This window comes from Hyla sarda, chromosome 2 (assembly GCF_029499605.1).
Source record: "Hyla sarda isolate aHylSar1 chromosome 2, aHylSar1.hap1, whole genome shotgun sequence".
Taxonomy (NCBI): Eukaryota; Metazoa; Chordata; class Amphibia; order Anura; family Hylidae; genus Hyla; species Hyla sarda.
The window spans coordinates 7202972-7221247 of NC_079190.1; the positions used below are offsets into that span (position 1 = coordinate 7202972).

At 42.2% G+C, this 18276-nt stretch overlaps 1 protein-coding gene across 6 annotated transcripts in view; it reads right to left on the minus strand.

Annotated features, from left to right (window-relative positions):
* SLCO2B1 (solute carrier organic anion transporter family member 2B1) overlaps positions 1-18276 on the minus strand; it is a 199981-nt gene that overhangs the window by 75137 nt on the left and 106568 nt on the right. For 5 of the 6 annotated variants that reach the window (XM_056561073.1, XM_056561072.1, XM_056561074.1 and 2 more), the window contains exons 7-8: positions 10126-10256; positions 1121-1226 (exon numbers count right to left, since the gene is read on the minus strand). In XM_056561073.1, coding sequence (XP_056417048.1) covers positions 1121-1226; positions 10126-10256 — 237 coding nt within the window. The remainder of the gene's footprint in view (positions 1-1120; positions 1227-10125; positions 10257-18276) is intronic. The other variant, XM_056561076.1, reaches the window with a different exon arrangement.

Genomic DNA, 18276 nt, shown 5'->3' on the forward strand with positions numbered 1-18276 from the left:
TGAAAATAGAGAGAGAAAGAGAGAGATAAAGAGAGAGAGAGAGAGAGAAAAGAGAGAGAGAAAGGGGAAGAGAGAGAAAGAGTGAAAGAGAGAGAAAGAAAGAAACAAAGAAAGAGAGAGACAGAGAAAAGAGAGAGAAAGATAGAAAGAAAGACAAAGAATGACAGAAAGAAAGAGAAAGAAATATAAAGAAAGAGAGAAATAGAGAGTGAGAGAGAGAAAGGAAGAAAGAAACAAAGAAAAAGAGAGAGAAGAGATAAAAGAGAGAAAGAGAAAATAGAGAGAAATATAAAGAAAGAGTGAAAGAGAGAACGAAAGAAAGAAAGAGAAAAAAGAGAGAGAGAGAGTAAGAGAGAAAAAGGGGAAGAGAGAGAGAAGAGATAAATGAGAGAGAAAAATAAAGAGAGGGTGAAAGAGAGAAAGGGAGAGAGAGAGAAAGAAAGAAAGAAAAAGAGAGAGGAAGAGAGAGAAAGAGAAGAGAGAAAGAAAAAGTAAAATAAGGAAAGATATATATATATATATATATATATATATATATTATATATATATATATATACATACATATAAAGAGGGAGATAGAGAGAAAGAAAGAAAGAAAGAAAAAGAGAGAGAGAGAGAGAGAGAGGAGAGAGAGAAAGAGAGAGAGAGAAAAAAAGAGAGAGAGAGAGAGAGAGAGAGAGAGAGAGAGAAGAAACAAAGAAAAAGAGAGAGGAAGAGAGAGACAGAGAAAGAGAGAGAAAGAAAGAGAGAGAGATATAGAGAGAGAGGGAGAAGAGAAAAGGGAAGAAAAACAAAAGTGGAAGGAAATAAAAGGAAAGGGGAACAGGGCATCGTGTAGGGCGGTGGTCTCCAACCTGCGGACCTCCAGATGTTGAAAAACTACAAGTCCCAGCATGCCCGGACAGCCAATGGCTGTCCGGGCATGCTGGGAGTTGTAGTTTTGCAACATCTGGAGGTCCGCAGGTTGAAGACCACTTTCCCTTTAAAAACAACCTTGGATTATGTGACTTTTATCCAACACTCAAATTCTATCATGGACCCTGACGTCCTGTCCTTCACATGAAGCCAGCTATCCAGGGGTTAATAGGGTGGCCTCACGGGGTGTAATGAGGGGCCTTACCTTTGATGAACTTTGCCAAGGACACGGGTTCACTTGTGTCAGGGTTATTGGTGAAGGCGTCCATCAGGCCGGGGGGGCGCTCATCCGCTCCCTCATTTGTGACCTGCTGGGAAAACAGAGGAAAAATCTGCTGCAGAATCTCAGGAGAGCGAAGAAATGTCACAGAAATCCATCATCACCCAGAGATAGAGACACATTACACCTGATCAACGGGGCTGCAGTCCTATGTAACACCACAGATAACACAGTGATAACTCTCTGAGTACAGATAATGTATAGATGTGACCTGCAGTCCTATGTAACACCACAGATAACACAGTGATAACTCTCTGAGTACAGATAATGTATAGATGTGACCTGCAGTCCTATGTAACACCACAGATAACACAGTGATAACTCTCTGAGTACAGATAATGTATAGATGTGACCTGCAGTCCTATGTAACACCACAGATAACAGTGATAACTCTCTGAGTACAGATAATGTATAGATGTGACCTGCAGTCCTATGTAACATCACAGATAACACAGTGATAACTCTCTGAGTACAGATAATGTATAGATGTGACCTGCAGTCCTATGTAACACCACAGATAACAGTGATAACTCTCTGAGTACAGATAATGTATAGATGTGACCTGCAGTCCTATGTAACACCACAGATAACAGTGATAACTCTCTGAGTACAGATAATGTATAGATGTGACCTGCAGTCCTATGTAACACCACAGATAACACAGTGATAACTCTCTGAGTACAGATAATGTAGTAGATGTGACCTGCAGTCCTATGTAACACCACAGATGACACAGTGATAACTCTCTGAGTACAGATAATGTATAGATGTGACCTGCAGTCCTATGTAACACCACAGATAACAGTGATAACTCTCTGAGTACAGATAATGTATAGATGTGACCTGCAGTCCTATGTAACACCACAGATAACACATTGATAACTCTCTGAGTACAGATAATGTATAGATGTGACCTGCAGTCCTATGTAACACCACAGATAACACAGTGATAACTCTCTGAGTACAGATAATGTATAGATGTGACCTGCAGTCCTATGTAACACCACAGATAACACAGTGATAACTCTCTGAGTACAGATAATGTATAGATGTGACCTGCAGTCCTATGTAACACCACAGATAACAGTGATAACTCTCTGAGTACAGATAATGTATAGATGTGACCTGCAGTCCTATGTAACACCACAGATAACAGTGATAACTCTCTGAGCACAGATAATGTATAGATGTGACCTGCAGTCCTATGTAACACCACAGATAACACAGGGATAACTCTCTGAGTACAGATAATGTATAGATGTGACCTGCAGTCCTATGTAACACCACAGATAACACAGTGATAACTCTCTGAGTACAGATAATGTATAGATGTGACCTGCAGTCCTATGTAACACCACAGATAACAGTGATAACTCTCTGAGTACAGATAATGTATAGATGTGACCTGCAGTCCTATGTAACACCACAGATAACACAGTGATAACTCTCTGAATACAGATAATGTATAGATGTGACCTGCAGTCCTATGTAACACCACAGATAACACAGTGATAACTCTCTGAGTACAGATAATGTATAGATGTGACCTGCAGTCCTATGTAACACCACAGATAACACAGTGATAACTCTCTGAGTACAGATAATGTATAGATGTGACCTGCAGTCCTATGTAACACCACAGATAACAGTGATAACTCTCTGAGTACAGATAATGTAGTAGATGTGACCTGCAGTCCTATGTAACACCACAGATAACAGTGATAACTCTCTGAGTACAGATAATGTATAGATGTGACCTGCAGTCCTATGTAACACCACAGATAACAGTGATAACTCTCTGAGTACAGATAATGTAGTAGATGTGACCTGCAGTCCTATGTAACACCACAGATAACAGTGATATCTCTCTGAGTACAGACAATGTATAGATGTGACGTGCAGTCCTATGTAACACCACAGATAACAGTGATAACTCTCTGAGTACAGATAATGTATAGATGTGACCTGCAGTCCTATGTAACACCACAGATAACAGTGATAACTCTCTGAGTACAGATAATGTATAGATGTGACCTGCAGTCCTATGTAACACCACAGATAACAGTGATAACTCTCTGAGTACAGATAATGTATAGATGTGACCTGCAGTCCTATGTAACACCACAGATAACAGTGATAACTCTCTGAGTACAGATAATGTATAGATGTGACCTGCAGTCCTATGTAACACCACAGATAACACAGTGATAACTCTCTGAGTACAGATAATGTAGTAGATGTGACCTGCAGTCCTATGTAACACCACAGATAACACAGTGATAACTCTCTGAGTACAGATAATGTAGTAGATGTGACCTGCAGTCCTATGTAACACCACAGATAACAGTGATAACTCTCTGAGTACAGATAATGTATAGATGTGACCTGCAGTCCTATGTAACACCACAGATAACAGTGATAACTCTCTGAGTATAGATAATGTATAGATGTGACCTGCAGTCCTATGTAACACCACAGATAACAGTGATAACTCTCTGAGTACAGATAATGTAGTAGATGTGACCTGCAGTCCTATGTAACACCACAGATAACACATTGATAACTCTCTGAGTACAGATAATGTATAGATGTGACCTGCAGTCCTATGTAACACCACAGATAACACAGTGATAACTCTCTGAGTAAATATTTTGGGATCACACATTTACATCCACAGAGCAGATCTCTGACCCTACACGTTTCTGCATCAGAAGCTTCTATAGTCCATGAACGTTGCACGCCGACACTGTTTACAGAGTGTAACTAGATCCCTCAGTTGTCGATCACGTCTTCTAAAGCTCTATCTACAGATTCACCAGTGCATTAACCCCTTATATCTTGCCATTACAGCATCATATACAGCTTATTCCTGTCAGTCTTTACAGACATTGACATTGTATTCATAGACCAGCAGACTCAGGATGAATATAGCTCCAAACATCCACTGCTGTCTCAGGGGGTGTGACTGGATCCTGTCTCTGATCTCTAGCCACGCCCCCTGAGTGATGTCATCACATCTGACCAACCCCTTCAGCTATATATACATATATATATATATATATATATATATATATATATATATATATATATGTTTATCTTTATTGGGACAGTTGGAGGGGAATGAGATTTGGTTACAGCATGCTGCCTTAATCAATGCTCATCATCAGTGCTAATCAATGCCACAGGTGGAGGAGCAGACAGGAAATGGATGCAGCAAGTGCTGCAGACTGTCAAGCGTTGTTATACAATGTTTTGCAATAACTCTGGGAGGGGAACAGGTAGGATGGGAGGACTGTGATGAGGAGCTAACGGAAAGCAATGCATTCTGGGAATTGTAGTACTGAGTAACTGCTCAACAAGGTGAGAGGACACGGTAGAGGAGAGGATTATAGACCTACAGAACAAATGGATTTTTGGGGGTTCAGAACTGGGGCAGACAGGTGAGCAATGCTATATGCTTCTGCAGTATTTTAATATTTTTACCTGACGTCAGAGTACCCGTTTGAGTTGAATCTGTAACATGATTTAGCTGTTTATATTATCATCAGAGAATATTCAGTGTGATCTATGGCGGCTCTTTATTTTGTCTTAAGTAGGGGTTTTAGTGTGTCCTAGATTTGAGGTCTCCACGGCTCCCAACCTCTAGTGACGCTGCCTGTGGCTACTAGAGGCCGGTAACGTCCCTTCTTCTGGGACGTGTCTGATGACATCATCGTGCCGATCCTGTAGGTAGAAAATCTGCCGGCTTCTAGTGGCTGCAGGAATATTCTGGAGAAGACACCAATGATTGCATGGGAACCAATGAGAATATGTGTTGTGCTGGCTCCTTAGGGGAGGGTCCTACCTAGGGTTGCCACCTGGACGATATTTTGGCCACCCTGCCAGTATATTTATATTAAAAATACCGGTAATGCAATTTATCCAACCAATCCTCCAAATCCCAGAATGTTGCTCCATATACTATACCAGTGTTTCCCAACCAGAGTGCCTCCAGCTGTTGCAAAACTACAACCCCCAGCATGCCCGGACAGCCAACGGCTGTCCGGGCATGCTGGGAGTTGTAGTTTTGCTACAGCTGGAGGCCCCCTTGGTTGGGAAACACTGACCTATACTATATACTACTATATAGTCCAATATACTGGGAGTTGTAGTTATTAATTAGGGCAGCTACGGAGCCACAGGCTGTATCAGTAACTAACTGCAACTCCGGAATTTAATAAAAATAAAAGCGATCGAAAAGTCACAAAATTGTACTGTTAAAGGGGTACTCCGGTGGAAAACTTTTTATTTTTTTTAATTTTTTTTTTTTTATCAACTAGTGCCAGAAAGTTAAACAAATTTGTAAATGACTTCTATTAAAAAAATCTTAATCCTTCCAGTACTTATTAGCTGCTGAATACTACAGAGGAAATTATTTTCTTTTTGGAACACAGAGCTCTCTGCTGACATCACGAGCACAGTGCTCTCTGCTGACATCTCTGTCCATTTTAGGAACTGTCCAGAGCAGCATATGTTTTTTTTTTTTTAATGGGGGATTTTCTCCTACTCTGGACAGTTCCCAAAATGGACAGAGATGTCAGCAGAGAGCACTGTGCTCGTGATGGCAGCAGAGAGCTCTGTGTTCCAAAAAGAAAACCATTTCCTCTGTAGTACTCAGCAGCTAATAAGTACTGGAAGGATTTAGATTTTTTTTTAATAGAAGTCATTTACAAATCTGTTTAACTTTCTGGCACCAGGTGATTTAAAAAAAATAAAAAAAATAAAAATAAGCTTTTCACTGGAGTACCCCTTTAAAAACTACAGACCGCGGCACAAAAAATTACCCTTATATAGGCCCCTATAAGTGCATATTATGTCACCCATATATAATTAATTATGCAAATTAGCATGGCCAGTATATTTTTTGCAAGAAAGGTGGCAACCATAGTCCTACCTATGGGGGGGGAGGCAAACTACCTATTGAGGAATCCTACATATGGCAGAAGCCACCTACAGGGTTGTCCTACATCCCTGGGGGCTACAAACTACCTACAGGGGGCAAGCTGCATACGGGGGGAGGGTGCCATGTTCTTTTTAAATGCGTCATCCTGCAGCTTTATTGCCAGTAAAGGCTTTTATAGGAGATTTTTAGCATTTACCATCATCTGACTTTGCTCCAAAACTAAAATGAAGAAGTCAGACGCGCGTCTGTCGGGCCACTTCCTCTCCGGACCCTGTACAGTAAACCATGTGCCAAAAGGGATTGTGTAAAGCATGTTTACTGCCGAAAATAAAGGAGGTACCGTGTACGGATATAGCAGAGCTAAATGTGTCATTCTCTGTTTTGTAGCAACCGACTAAATCCAGATGTGCAGTCCTATGTAAGATCAGAGATAACACAGTCTGTAATGGGGAAGTCACCTGTCTGCATACTGATCACATGACCCTACTGACCCTCCCCCCTCCAGCACCATGGGGGGAGATTTATCAAATCCTGTGCAGAGGAAAAGTTGACCAGTTGCCCATAGCAACCAGTCAGATCGCTTCTTTAACCCTTTAACGACGCAGGACGTATATTTACGTCCTGCGCCGGCTCCCACGATATGAAGCGAGGTCGCGCTGCGACCCCGCATCACATCGCGTCGGTCCCGGCGCTCATCAACGGCCGGGACCCACGGCTATTACCACACATCGCCGATCGCGGCGATGTGCGGTATTAACCCTTTAGAAGCGGCGGTCAAAGCTGACTGCCGCTTCTAAAGCGAATGTGAAAGTATCCCGGCTAGTCAGTCGGGCTGTTGGGGACCGCCGCGTTGAAATCGCGGCGTCCCGAACAGCTTGCAGGACACCGGGAGGGCCCTTACCTGCCTCCTCAGTGTCCGATCGACGAATGACTGCTCCGTGCCTGACATCCAGGCAGGAGCAGTCAAGCGCCGATAATGCTGATCACAGGCGTGTTAATACACACCAGTGATCAGCATAGGAGATCAGTGTGTGCAGTGTTATAGGTCCCTATGGGATAACAATGATCAGTATAAGAGATCAGTGTGTGCAGTGTTATAGGTCCCTATGGGATAACAATGATCAGTATAAGAGATCAGTGTGTGCAGTGTTATAGGTCCCTATGGGATAACAATGATCAGTATAAGAGATCAGTGTGTGCAGTGTTATAGGTCCCTATGGGATAACAATGATCAGTATAAGAGATCAGTGTGTGCAGTGTTATAGGTCCCTATGGGATAACAATGATCAGTATATGAGATCAGTGTGTGCAGTGTTATAGGTCCCTATGGGATAACAATGATCAGTATAAGAGATCAGTGTGTGCAGTGTTATAGGTCCCTATGGGATAACAATGATCAGTATAAGAGATCAGTGTGTGCAGTGTTATAGGTCCCTATGGGATAACAATGATCAGTATAAGAGATCAGTGTGTGCAGTGTTATAGGTCCCTATGGGATAACAATGATCAGTATAAGAGATCAGTGTGTGCAGTGTTATAGGTCCCTATGGGACCTATAACACTGAAAAAAAAAAAAGTAAAAAAAAAGTGTTAATAAAGGTCATTTAACCCCTTCCCTAATAAAAGTTTGAATCACTCCCCTTTTCCCATAAAAAAATAAAACAGTGTAAATAAAAATAAACATATCGCCGCATGCATAAATGTCCGAACTATAAAAATATATCATTAATTCGATTTTGTCGCACAATGATTTTTTTTTCCGTTTCGTCATGAATTTTTGGGTAAAATGACTGATGTCACTGCAAAGTAGAATTGGCAACGCAAAAAATAAGCCATAATATGGAATTTTAGGTGGAAAATTGAAAGGGTTATGATTTTTAAAAGGTAAGGAGGAAAAAACGAAAGTGCAAAAATGGAAAGGGGTTAATTTTCGAAAATGCCTGTAAAAAATGAAAGCAGCGATCTGATTGGTTGCTATGGGCAACTGGTTCACTTTTCCTCTGCACAGGTTTTGATAAGTGTCCCCGCATGACTGGTGACAATGATTGATGCCCCTCAGCATCATTCTGACTAGAGGTCTCCATAGTCCCAGTGGTTATCCCCTCCCTCCGCTGACAGCATGTGTCACCGCTAGGTGGCAGAACTGATTTAGTTGGGCTAATACCTAATGGAGGCTGGCCTTCTCCAAGTATAGCTGGAGGCACACTGGTTGGGAAACACTGTCTTAAGGGATTCATCACTTGTCATTTTAGAAGGGGGGCGCCACTTATCCTGATTTTTGCACCTAAGGACCTATGGAAAAGCAGCTGTATAGAATATAGCTTAATTCCTCGGTTCATTATTGGGGCAGTGACAATGGAGGACCCCCCTCTGCATCATCCTGACCAGAGGTCTCTACATTCCCACCGCTGACAGCAGGGGTCACCTGGTTTGCACCCTGGTAGGGAGACACTGCCTTTAGGGGCTGGCCTCACTAGGGGGCCTGATTTTTGCACCCAGGGACCTATGGAAACCAGTGTAGAGTCCTTGATTCATTGAAGGGGCGGTGTTATATTTTCTTTCCATATGCTTTCCAGAGCGCTGTCGTCTCCCCCATGTTGGTCCGTGTTCCCCTCGAGGCTCTTCTCTTCTGTCCTCCATATTTACTTGGCTCAGCAGCACTTTCATTGCATCTCACTCAGCAAAACCAGACAAAACCACAAATACTTCAGACTCCTAACACTGCACAAAGATTCGGGAACTTCATTGTCCATGTCCCCTTCACGAGACCAAGTTATGCAAGAAGACAGATGAAAACATTCAGGAACATCAGACAAAAAAAGAGAGTGAAGACTGAAAACACCAAAACTTCTGCCGCCCCCTCATCCACCCCACCCCCAAATATTTACTTAGACTGAGAGGCAAATAAGGCAGCCGCCTAGAGCGCTCTCTTGATGGGGGCGCCACTCTGCTTACTGCAATAAAGTTAGCCAGCACCCGAAGCACCCGCTCATCAAAAACACTTGCCCATCCAAAGCACCTGTCCATCAAGAAAAACCCTGCCATGCTACCCCCACCCCACCCATACTATATTAATCAACATTTTTCAGCCTGCTGGAGGAGCGCAGCGCCACCTCCGAGCCAGACAGGTCCGTCCAGCATCCTGACATTGCGCGCACCTTCATACATCTGGAAGTGCCAATGGGCGGGGTCAGGGGGCGACAAAATTAGCTTACACCTAGAGTGGCAAAAATTCTTGCACCAGGCCTGGGCAAAAGACTGTTTACATGCCACAAACACTTTTAATTGTGGAATTTAAATAGCTAAACAACTGACAACAGAATGATCTCCAATGTCAGGTGACAGCTGTAGATAGCAGCCAGCACCCGCCGGCCTGACTTTTGACACACACACACACACACCTTATTTCCTAATCCATAAATGTGCAACATGGGTTGGGAGGAGGTTCAACTCTATCTGCCCACACACCACCTTTTCAGAAGGCATTGGGAGGAGTCACTCGTGGCCACCAGGCCATTCCCCCTGGGTCCTTACCATAAGGAAAACCAGCACAGGATGTGTCACGGTCAGCAGCAAATGGTCTGGATTTTTCCTTGTCACCTTCTCGCTTTCTGACAGCAGGTGGCGCCAATAATACTATTAATTAAAGCCAGCCCATGAGGTACCCACTCCAGGTTGGTCTAGTCCTCACTTTAGTTGTGAGAACCTCCCATGTTCTCTACTGACATAGTGACTCAGATTACCCAACAAAGAACAGTCCGTGTTGCTGAATATTATTAAGTAACAAACTCAACAATTTGGTACCAAGCATCGACCAATCAGATGCCGGCAAAAGCTGAAAGTCAGTATGAGAAATGTAGCGATTCAATAAGATTAGTCGAGTCATATTAGGGTGATATTTCCTGGAGGCACTTTAGTGGGGAAACACTGTATTAAGGAGTACAATACGGTCCACCACAAGCAGGTCACCGTTCTTAGATGTAGTTACCTCTTTTGGCATTTCTCTGGGGAAGAAGAAGTAGGGGATGGAGGCCAATACTACAATACTGGCGGCCACTATGAAGCCCAGCCACCAGGCTCCGATCCAGCGCGGGTCACTGGGGGTAAGAACTATTTCACCTGGGAAGAGATGGAAATGTGTAAAACGTTAGATGTATATATATACTTTTTTTTACACTGAATTATTTATATTTTTTCTAATTTATAATTATTTACATTTATAATATATAGTTTAGATGGATATATTTATTTCTGTTGAATTTTTCATCTTATTTTTTTCTATTTATTTTATTATTTTTATTATTATTATAATTATATTATTATTATTATTATTTTATACAGAATTATTTATATTTTAAAAAAAATTTTATTCATTTATTATGGTTCAGATGGATGTACTTATTTTTGTTGAATTCTTATTAATAATATTAATAATATTATATTTTTCTTGTGAGTTTTAAACCCAGAAGGGGGAAAATGAAGGATTGTTTTTTTTACTGAATTATTTACATTTGTTTTCTAATAATTTAAATTTTTTTAGATGTCAGAAGGATATTTATTTTTGTTGAACTATTTACCATTATTTTTGAATGATTTATTATTATTGTTATTATTATTATCATCATCATTTATTTTATACTGAATTTTTTTTCAAATAATTTATTTTTTTATTTATCGTTCAGATGAATTTTTGTTGAATTATTTATCTGTATTATTATTACTATTAATCATTATCAATATTATTATTATTATTATTATTATTATTATTATTACCGTATATACTCGAGTATAGGCCGAGTTTTTCAGCACGATTTTTCGTGCTGAAAACACCCCCCTCGGCTTATACTCGAGTGAACTCCCCCACCCGCAGTGGTCTTCAACCTGCGGACCTCCAGAGGTTTCAAAACTACAACTCCCAGCAAGCCCGGGCAGCCATCGGCTGTCCGGGCTTGCTGGGAGTTGTAGTTTTGAAACCTCCGGAGGTCCGCAGGTTGAAGACCACTGCGGCCTTCAACATCATCCAGCCCCCCCTCACCCCCTTTAGTTCTGAGTACTCACCTCCGCTCGGCGCTGGTCCGGTCCTGCAGGACTGTCCGGTGAGGAGGTGGTCCGGTGAGGAGGTGGTCCGGGCTGCTATCTTCACCGGGGAGGCCTCTTCTAAGCGCTTCGGGCCCGGCCTCAGAATAGTCACATTGCCGTGACAACGACGCATAGGTGCATTCATTGCCAACGTACTTCTGCGTCATTGTCAAGGCAACGCCTCTATTCCGGGCCGGAAGCGCGGAGAAGAGGCGCCCCCGGTGAAGATAGCAGCCCGGACCACCTCCCCACCGGACCACCTCCTCACCGGACAGCCCTGCAGGACCGGACCAGCGCCGAGCGGAGGTGAGTACTCAGAACTAAAGGGGGGGGAGAGGGGGCTGGATGATGTTGAAGGCCGCAGTGGTCTTCAACCTGCGGACCTCCGGAGGTTTCAAAACTACAACTCCCAGCAAGCCCGGACAGCCGATGGCTGCCCGGGCTTGCTGGGAGTTGTAGTTTTGAAACCTCTGGAGGTCCGCAGGTTGAAGACCACTGAGGGCGAATGATGAGAAGAGGATGATGAAGGGGGGGGTGTGGGGATGATGAAGGGGGGTGGGGATGATGAAGGGGGGGTGTGGGATGACAAGGGGATGATGAAGGGGGGATGTGTGGGATGATAAGGGGATGATGAAGGGGGGATGTGTGGGATGATGACAAGGGGATGATGAAGGGGGGATGTGTGGGATGATAAGGGGATGATGAAGGGGGGATGTGTGGGATGATAAGAGGATGATGAAGGGGGGATGTGTGGGATGATGACAAGGGGATGATGATGAGGATGTTAATGACGGGTCTGGATGATGACAGGGGGGGATGAGGTATTTCCCACCCTAGGCTTATACTCGAGTCAATAACTTTTCCTGGGATTTTGGGTTGAAATTAGGGGTCTCGGCTTATACTCGGGTCGGCTTATACTCGAGTATATACGGTATATATTTTTCTTGTGGGTTTTTTCAACCCAGAGGAAGGAAAATGAAGGGATTAAGTTTCATAAAGAAATTCTACTCTATTTTATTATTATTATTATTATTATTATTATTATTATTATTTTTATATTTTTTTTTTTACTGAATAATTTATATTTTTCTCTGATAATTTTTAATTATTTAGATGTATTGTTAATGGTTTAAATGGATGTATTATTTTGTTTAATTATTTATCTTTATTCTTTTTTTCTCTAATGATTTATTTTATTATTATTATTTGTTTATTTATTTTTATTAAGAAAATGAAGAAATTAAGGTTCATAAAGAAATTATACTTTGTAAACAGATTTTTTTATAATTTTTTTTATTATTTTTTATTATTTATGATTTTTCTTGTAATTTATTATTTTTTTGATGCATTATTTATGGTTCAGATAGAAATATTTATTTTTGTTGAATTATTTATCTTTATTTATTTTGTAATAATTTTATATTAATTTATTTTTTTAAAGCTTTATTTTGTAGGTGAGTTCATTTATTTTAAGCTTCTATGGGGCCCCTAGAATAAGGATTTTGTGCTGGTGTCAAGTGGCTACTGAAAGGGACCTGATTTTTTTCATTGCTCTAGACAACATTGAACAAGGAGACAAAAGGATCGCTCTTTGGCTGTCGGCGCATGGTGGGAGTTGTAGTTTCAAACAGCTGTTAGGGAATCGTTAATTTCTAACGATAATTTGTTTTCCCTTAGTCCTAACAGTTGCACAGATGGGGTATTCTGCCCCTGTGGACTAGTTAGGATCGGTGGAAATTTTATTGACAACCTCATAATTAATTTGAATTAGACCCTCCCACCCCCCTTACATATAGGGGGAAGAATCCCAGCCCCCTTGTGTAATTACAATTATAAGAAAAAAATACAAAAATAAAAGGGAGGGATTGTTGTTCCACTGTTAGGACTAAGGGAAAACAAATTATCTTTAAAAATTAATTCCCTTACATCCTAACCAGCGGCACAGAAGGGGAATTAGCAAGCAGGTGAAGGATAAGACCGACCGCCCAAAATGAGGAATAGCTAGCTATTCTAGAATCCACTCTATAGTGTGAAATGAAAGTGGAGTGTAAACTCCTGGAAGCCAACTTACAAATGAGTTCCTAAGGAATCAAGCTTCTTTCTGCAAAAGAAGTAGCCACTTCTCTAGTAGAGTGAGCTTTGACAGGGGGCTCCAGACCCTGAGAAGCATGAGACTCCCAAATAGCTTCCTTGATCCAGCGACTAATGGTTGGTTTGGAAGCTTTGTGTCCTTTCCGAGCAATAGAGAAAAGGATAAGAAGGTTTTCATCCTCACAGAACTCCTTGGATAGATCCAGATAAATCCTGAGACATTTCGATAGGTCGAGTGTACGAAGGCCTCTCACATCTTCTGAGGAGGGGAGCGGAGCTAACACAGGACGAGAAATAACCTGGTTGATGTTAGTAATGGTTGGCACTTTGGGAATAAAATTAGGGAAAAACTTAAGAAGAACCCTGCCTGGGAGGAACTGAATATTAGGCTCAATGGCAGAAAAAGCTTGGAGATCTCCGACTCGTTTTGCAGAAGTGATTGCCAACAAAAAGGTAACCTTGAGTGTAAGGGATATTAGATCCACCTCCTGTAGGGGCTCAAAGGGGTGAGATGATAACCCCCTGAGCACGACTAATAAATCCCATGCAGGGATAGGTCGAATGATTGTAGGTTTAATCCTAGAGGCTCCCTATAGGAACCTTCTGACTAGGGGGTCTTGAGAAAGACTTGTTGAGGAAAGCCGAGATAGTAGAAACTTCCACTCTTAGGGTGGAAGGAGATAAACCCTTGTCCAATCCATCTTGCAGGAATTGCAGAACAGCAGGAGTGGTAGGATTCTTCGTAGCCAACACCAAGATGAGAAAATGTCTCATATTCTTCCATATGATCTTGGTGTAGCTTCAGATCTGGAGTGCGACAAAGGTCTCAAGACCGACCCCAACAGCCCTTCTACAATTGGAAGGGACCGATCAACCTTCAGGCTGTCAGGTTGAACATCTGAATGTTGGAGCAGCTATGATTGTCCCCTGACACTATTGATTGCTCTGGGGTAAGCCTCCAAAATTGACCCTGACTCATCTGAATGAGTTGTGTAAACCAAGCTATTTTGGGCCAGTATGGAATGATGGCTATCACAGAGGCTTGGTCCTGCCTGATTTTCATCAATACCCTCGGAATCAAGGAAATAGGAGGGAAGATGTATGCCAGCCTGAACCTCCAGGGGATTGACGGAGCACAAGGGATTGTCCTCCCTGTAAAGTGAACAGAATCTCTCCACCTTGGCGTTGAACCTCATTGCCATAAGATCGATCTCTGGAATGCCCCACCTGAGCGTAATCTGTCCGAAGATGTCTGATTCTGACCTACAGAGAGCCTCAATAGGGGTGTAGAACACTTTGCCTTGGTGTAACACGCATAGGGTGTGTGCTGGGTTAGTGAAATAATACTGTTATTCAGTATGATATGCAGATTAGAGGTGTCGCTATTAGAATTGCTGGAGAAAACAGCTGGTTCTGTGAGCCCCTGGCAAGGTTCCCGCAGAGCTCCGGCAGAAAAATCAGATTTTGGCTAGGAGGCGCACACCCAAGTATAGTGCAAAAAAGCAAGCTTTATTAATCCATAAAACATGCAGTGTGAACAGGACAACACGTTTCAAAGGTTTTCCTTCTTCTTTAGGTCCAACTGAATCGTTTTCATATGAAAACTCTTCCGTCTGATAGACAGGTTGAAAAACCTTAGGTCTATGATCATCCTCCAACTCCGGGGACTTCAGGAACCAGGAATACTGGAGAATAAATGTCAGACCCCTGTTCTTTTGATGGAAGGCAAACTTCTGGAGATATTCCAAAATATATTGGAAGTTAGAACTCTGGTTCTTACAAACTTGTTTGGAGGAATATTCTCCAATTCCACTCTGTACCCTTCCGAAATGACCTGAAGGATCCAAGGGTCTTGAATGTGAAGTCTCCAGGCATCTAAGAAATGATGAAGGCGACCACCTACAGGAAGAGATGGATACCGAAGTTGGGGCAGAGTGGGAGCACTCCAAGAGCCTTGAAGAGGCCTGTAGTCAAGGTGCCGAGGACTTACCACCCTTGGAATGCCTGGAGCGTCTAGCGCCCCTTTGTTTTTGGGACCCCCTTTGGTAGCATGATCTGGCTCCATACCTTTTGCCTCGACCATGAAAGGACTGCTGGGGAAGAGATTTCCCTTTCCTGTCAGACAGCTCCTGCATTATGTGGTCGAGTTCATACCCAAAGATGATGCCAGGCTCATAGGCCATTGCACACAGAGTGTGTTTGGAGGAGGTATCAGAACTCCAAGGTTTAGGCCACAAGGGTCGACGACCCACAGTAGAAAGGGCCATAGATTTAGAAGCAAGCTTCAGCTGCTGAGGGGTGGCATCGCAAAGGAAATCTATAGCCAAACTAGCCATTTTACAAGAAGCCGAAATGTCATCCCTAGAGACCCCTTGGTCTAGGTCGGACTGTATCTGAGAAAATCTAGTTCTCAGAAACTAAGCTACCTCAGTAGAGGCTACTGCTCAGTAGAAGCAGAAGCCGAGGCAGTCGAATAAGTGCAGCTAAAAGCACAATCGGCCTTGCGGTCCATGGGATCCTGAAGGCTAGAGCCATCATCAGAGTGAACCATGGTCCACTTAGATAATTTTGAGATGGCCAAATGCAACTTAGGAATAGGTCCCTAGGAAGATATTTGGTCTTCTTGTAAGGGAAACATGCTTTTAAAGCGCTTAGTAAGAATGGGACCTTTCTCCGGCTTCTTCCACTCAGTTTTCATCAAAGACAAGCCCTGGGCCCTTTATTAGCAGATGTAGAGGCTTTACTCCTGTCAGCATCAAGATCCCCTGACCTGATAGACCTAAGCAGCCGCTGAGTTTTCTCAGGGAAAAATAAGTATTGAAATTTGTCTTCCTCCTCAGAGGATGGGGATTGGGAATCCTACCGGGCTGCTTCCCTAAACACCTCCATGGACCTCGGTGGTGAAGATGGTCTTTCACGTTTGGTGGTCACCAGCTGCTTCAGTTCTTCTATGGAGGTGTTCCATAATGTTCATGTTGGAAGACACAAAATCATTGACCTAGACGACCATGTCCTACATAGTTGGCTCTTGCTGGGCCTGAGTTCTGGCATGGCAGAAAGGACAGTGAGAGAACTGAAAACTGTCCTCCAACAGTGCCTGGCAATCATGCCACTATAAATGCTTCCTTTGAGAGGCGGTCTTTTTAGTTGGTGCCTCACGGGAACTGTCAGCAGATGACCTGCTCTGAAAAGATAGGAGCAGTTAAAAATATGGGAAGGGGAGAATATGAAAAAATATATATTAACCCTAGAAAAAGACCACAAGGAAAGCAAAGAATAGCAACAAGCATCGCTAGCAGAAATAGCAGAAAGCTATAGTAGAAGGAAAAGCCGAATAGCAAAATCTAAGGAAAGTAGCACTTGGCAATTCGACAAGCACTACCACTCTAGGAGACCGACAGCCTGCACTGAGCAGCCTTAAATAGATTTCAGATGCCCTAAAGCATAAAACCCCACCCAAAAATTGGCGGGACTAATACAATTTATAAAATCCCAAGCAGAGCAACATAATCATACTGGGTAGAAAGAATAAAGTAAGGGTTCAAAAAAAAAACAAGCTTAAACTTAAATACAAAATTTTTAGGGCACAGTAAGTACAGAAAACAGACCGGAGGACCGGAAGTAACAAAAGAAGCAATCTCCTCTGACCTGTCCCCTCCCCGGAGCGCAGCGGGCTTACAGAGAGCAAGCCGGGGCCGGAGAGAGCGAGAAGCGCAGGAGAACGGCGAATGCTCGCCACACAGCAGCAGAATGCTGCAGAACAGGTACAAAGATCCCTTCAGAAGAAGGGGAGAAAAATAGATAGAGGGACACATATAAGAGCCCCAAAGGAAGTCAATGTAAGAACATACAGTATAAAATATAAAAAGGGGTCGAGAAAAAACAGGACCCTCCACCAGTCTAAACCTCTGTCCAGAGGACAGAAAAATAACAAAAGGGGGCTGGGGTTTCCCCCCTATATGTAAGGGGGCTGGGAGGGTCTAATTCAAATTAATTATGAGGTTGTCAATAAAATTTCCACCTGTCCTAACCAGTCCACGAGGGGGGGGGGGGGGGGGGGCGGAATACCCCATCTGTGCCACTAGTTAGGACATAAGGGAACATTGGATTACCGGTATAAAAACTTTCAGTTTTAGATGGCACCAATGTTCACATATGTGTACTTCCCCTTTATGTTTATTATTATGGTTAGTAGTAGTATTATAGTAGAAGTAGTTAAAGTCATAGTAAATGTAGAAGTAGTTACAGTGGTAGAAGTTACAGTGGTAAGAGTTGTAGTAGTTTCAATATTTGCAGGGATACCAGTATAAGTAGCAGCAGTATTAATAATTCTAGTAACGTGATAGCAGTAGTAGTAGTAGTAGTAGTAGTAATTACAGTAGTAGTAATAGTAACAGTTGTAGATTTAGTTGTAGTAGAAGCTGTAGAAGTAGTACAGTAGTAGTTATAGTTACAGCAGTTACAGTAGTAGTTAGTTATAGTAGTAGTAGTTACAGTAGTAGTGCTTACAGTAGTAGTAGTAATAGTTACAGTAGTAGTAGCAGTTACATTAGTAGTTATAGTTACAATAGTACTTATAGTAGTAGTGTTTAAAGCAATAGTAGTAGTAATAGTTACAGTAGTAGTTGAGGTAGTAGTAGTAGTAATAATTATAGTAATTTTAGTTACAGTAGTTACAGTAGTAGTTATAGTTACAGAAATAGTAGTTACAGTAGAAGTAGTTATAGTTACAGTATTAGTAGCATCAGTTACAGTAGTAGTTATAGTTATAGTAGTAGTTATAGTTATAGTAGTAGTTATAGTAGTAGTAGTAATAGTTGCAGTAGTAGTGGCAGCAGTTACAGTAGTAGTTATAGTTACAGTAGTAGTTATAGTTACAGTAGTAGTTATAGTTACAGTAGTATTTATAGTTATAGTAGTAGTAGTTGCAATAGTAGTTGTTACAGTAGTAGTTATAGTTATAGTAGTC